The 1,513-nt window shown below is 58.4% G+C and overlaps 1 protein-coding gene across 1 annotated transcript; it reads right to left on the bottom strand.

Moving 5' to 3' along the window:
- Window positions 1-245: 245 nt before the first annotated feature.
- LOC145978176 (uncharacterized) lies at window positions 246-1,205 on the bottom strand. Its single transcript, XM_083110616.1, has one exon. It carries the CDS (start codon window positions 1,203-1,205, stop codon window positions 246-248), a length of 960 nt encoding a protein of 319 aa, XP_082966742.1.
- Between the last annotated feature and the right edge of the window lie 308 nt (window positions 1,206-1,513).

The following is a 1,513-nucleotide window of genomic DNA, read 5'->3' as shown; positions in this document are numbered from 1 at the left end:
GACGAAACGCCATGAAAACTCGCGACGCAGGCCGAGTTTGAGGCAGAGGGGCAGAATTCCGTACGTCTTGATCGTCGAGTCGTTTGCGGCACTGAGCACGTAGTCGGTCGGATGGCGTCGGTCCGGGAGCAAACGTCTCGGGAAACAACAAATATCCGACCCTGTGTCGACGAGGAAGCGGTGGCGGCTATAGCGGTCGGTCACGTACAGGCGGCTTCCACCAGGACGGCAGCCGTTTGCCGCGACTAGCGGCTGCCGTTGGTGTTTGTTGTCGCGGGCGCGTACGTGCATGGGTCGTTGCACCTCTGAGCCTGGTCGCCGAAGCGGTGGTGATACCAGCATATTCCCTCATCTCTTCCTCTTGACGGCGATCTGCGGCCGTAGCGGCGCGGGCTGGTACGGTCACGCGATTGCGAGCGACCGCGGAAGGCGCGAAAGTCGCTTTGCAGGGACGCGACTTGACGAGTTAGCTCCTCGACGCGTTGGAGAAGCCGAACCGTGTCGGAGGCGGGCGCGAGTGGCGTCGCGGTCGCGCAGATAGCCGGCGGGTTGGGCGAGACGAACTGTGCGGCGATGTTGCTTGTCGCGGGGGTGAGCATGGGGGGGCTCACCTCCACGATGCGGTCCGCGAGCGTGGCAAGTTGGTCCAGCGGAAGTTCCGAAGACTGCACCTGCAGAATCGCTTGAACTTGAGCGGGCAGGCGTTGGAGCCACAACGTGCGCAGCAAGTCGTCACGCATGGGAGTGGTGCCTGCGAGTGACTGGAGGTGACGTAGGAACTGGGACGGTTTGCGACTGCCCATTTCTTCTTCCATCAGGATCTGCCGCAATCGCTGATTTTCAGACAGGGAAAATCTTCGCGTGAGTTCCGTCCGCAGCCGGGTGTAAGGGTCGGTTGCCGGTGGTGTACGTATAATGTCTCTCACTTCGAACGCGTACCGACCTTCTAACTGTCCCACGACGTATGCGAACTTCGTCTCCTCCCGGGTGATGTGGGCGATGGTGAACTGGGCCTCCACTTGGGAGAACCACAATTCCATGTCCTCGGGCCAGAATGGGGGGAGCTTCACACTCACTCGATGTACGGAGTCCTGTTGCGATTGTACTGCGTGCGGTGCTGGAGTCCTCGGTTGAAGTACTTGCTGTCTGAGTTGCTCGTTTTCCCGCCTGAGTTGGTCGAGCTGCGCTTGAAGTTCCTCTGTCATCGCGGTGTAGTTGGTGCGTCCAGAACAAAGGGGGTTGGGCGCGTCGTCTAGCGTGAACTTGTTCGATCCGGCTGGTATGGTACACAAAGGGGGGTAATCACGATTCACGGCCCCCCAAAAAAACGATCACGTCGGGGTCACCAGTTTGGGGAATAATCACCAAATTAAAGGGTGTTGGCTTACCTGGTTGTTTATTCTAAAAGAACACTACAGCTAGATGAACACTACAAACACTAAGTAACACTGCAAGAGACCGCTCCCGTCGTTGTCCTGGAGATGGCTGAAATCTCTCTCTCTGGCTCTTTTCT

The sequence above is a fragment of the Lepisma saccharinum genome, chromosome 24 (assembly GCF_977018435.1).
Source record: "Lepisma saccharinum chromosome 24, izLepSacc3.1, whole genome shotgun sequence".
Classification (NCBI taxonomy): domain Eukaryota; kingdom Metazoa; phylum Arthropoda; class Insecta; order Zygentoma; family Lepismatidae; genus Lepisma; species Lepisma saccharinum.
This window is presented reverse-complemented; position numbering and strand designations above follow the sequence as displayed.

Bases quoted from the DNA above. Each gene is read 5' to 3' on its own strand.
- LOC145978176 (XM_083110616.1), bottom strand. From the start codon at position 1,205: ATGACAGAGGAACTTCAAGCGCAGCTCGACCAACTCAGGCGGGAAAAC.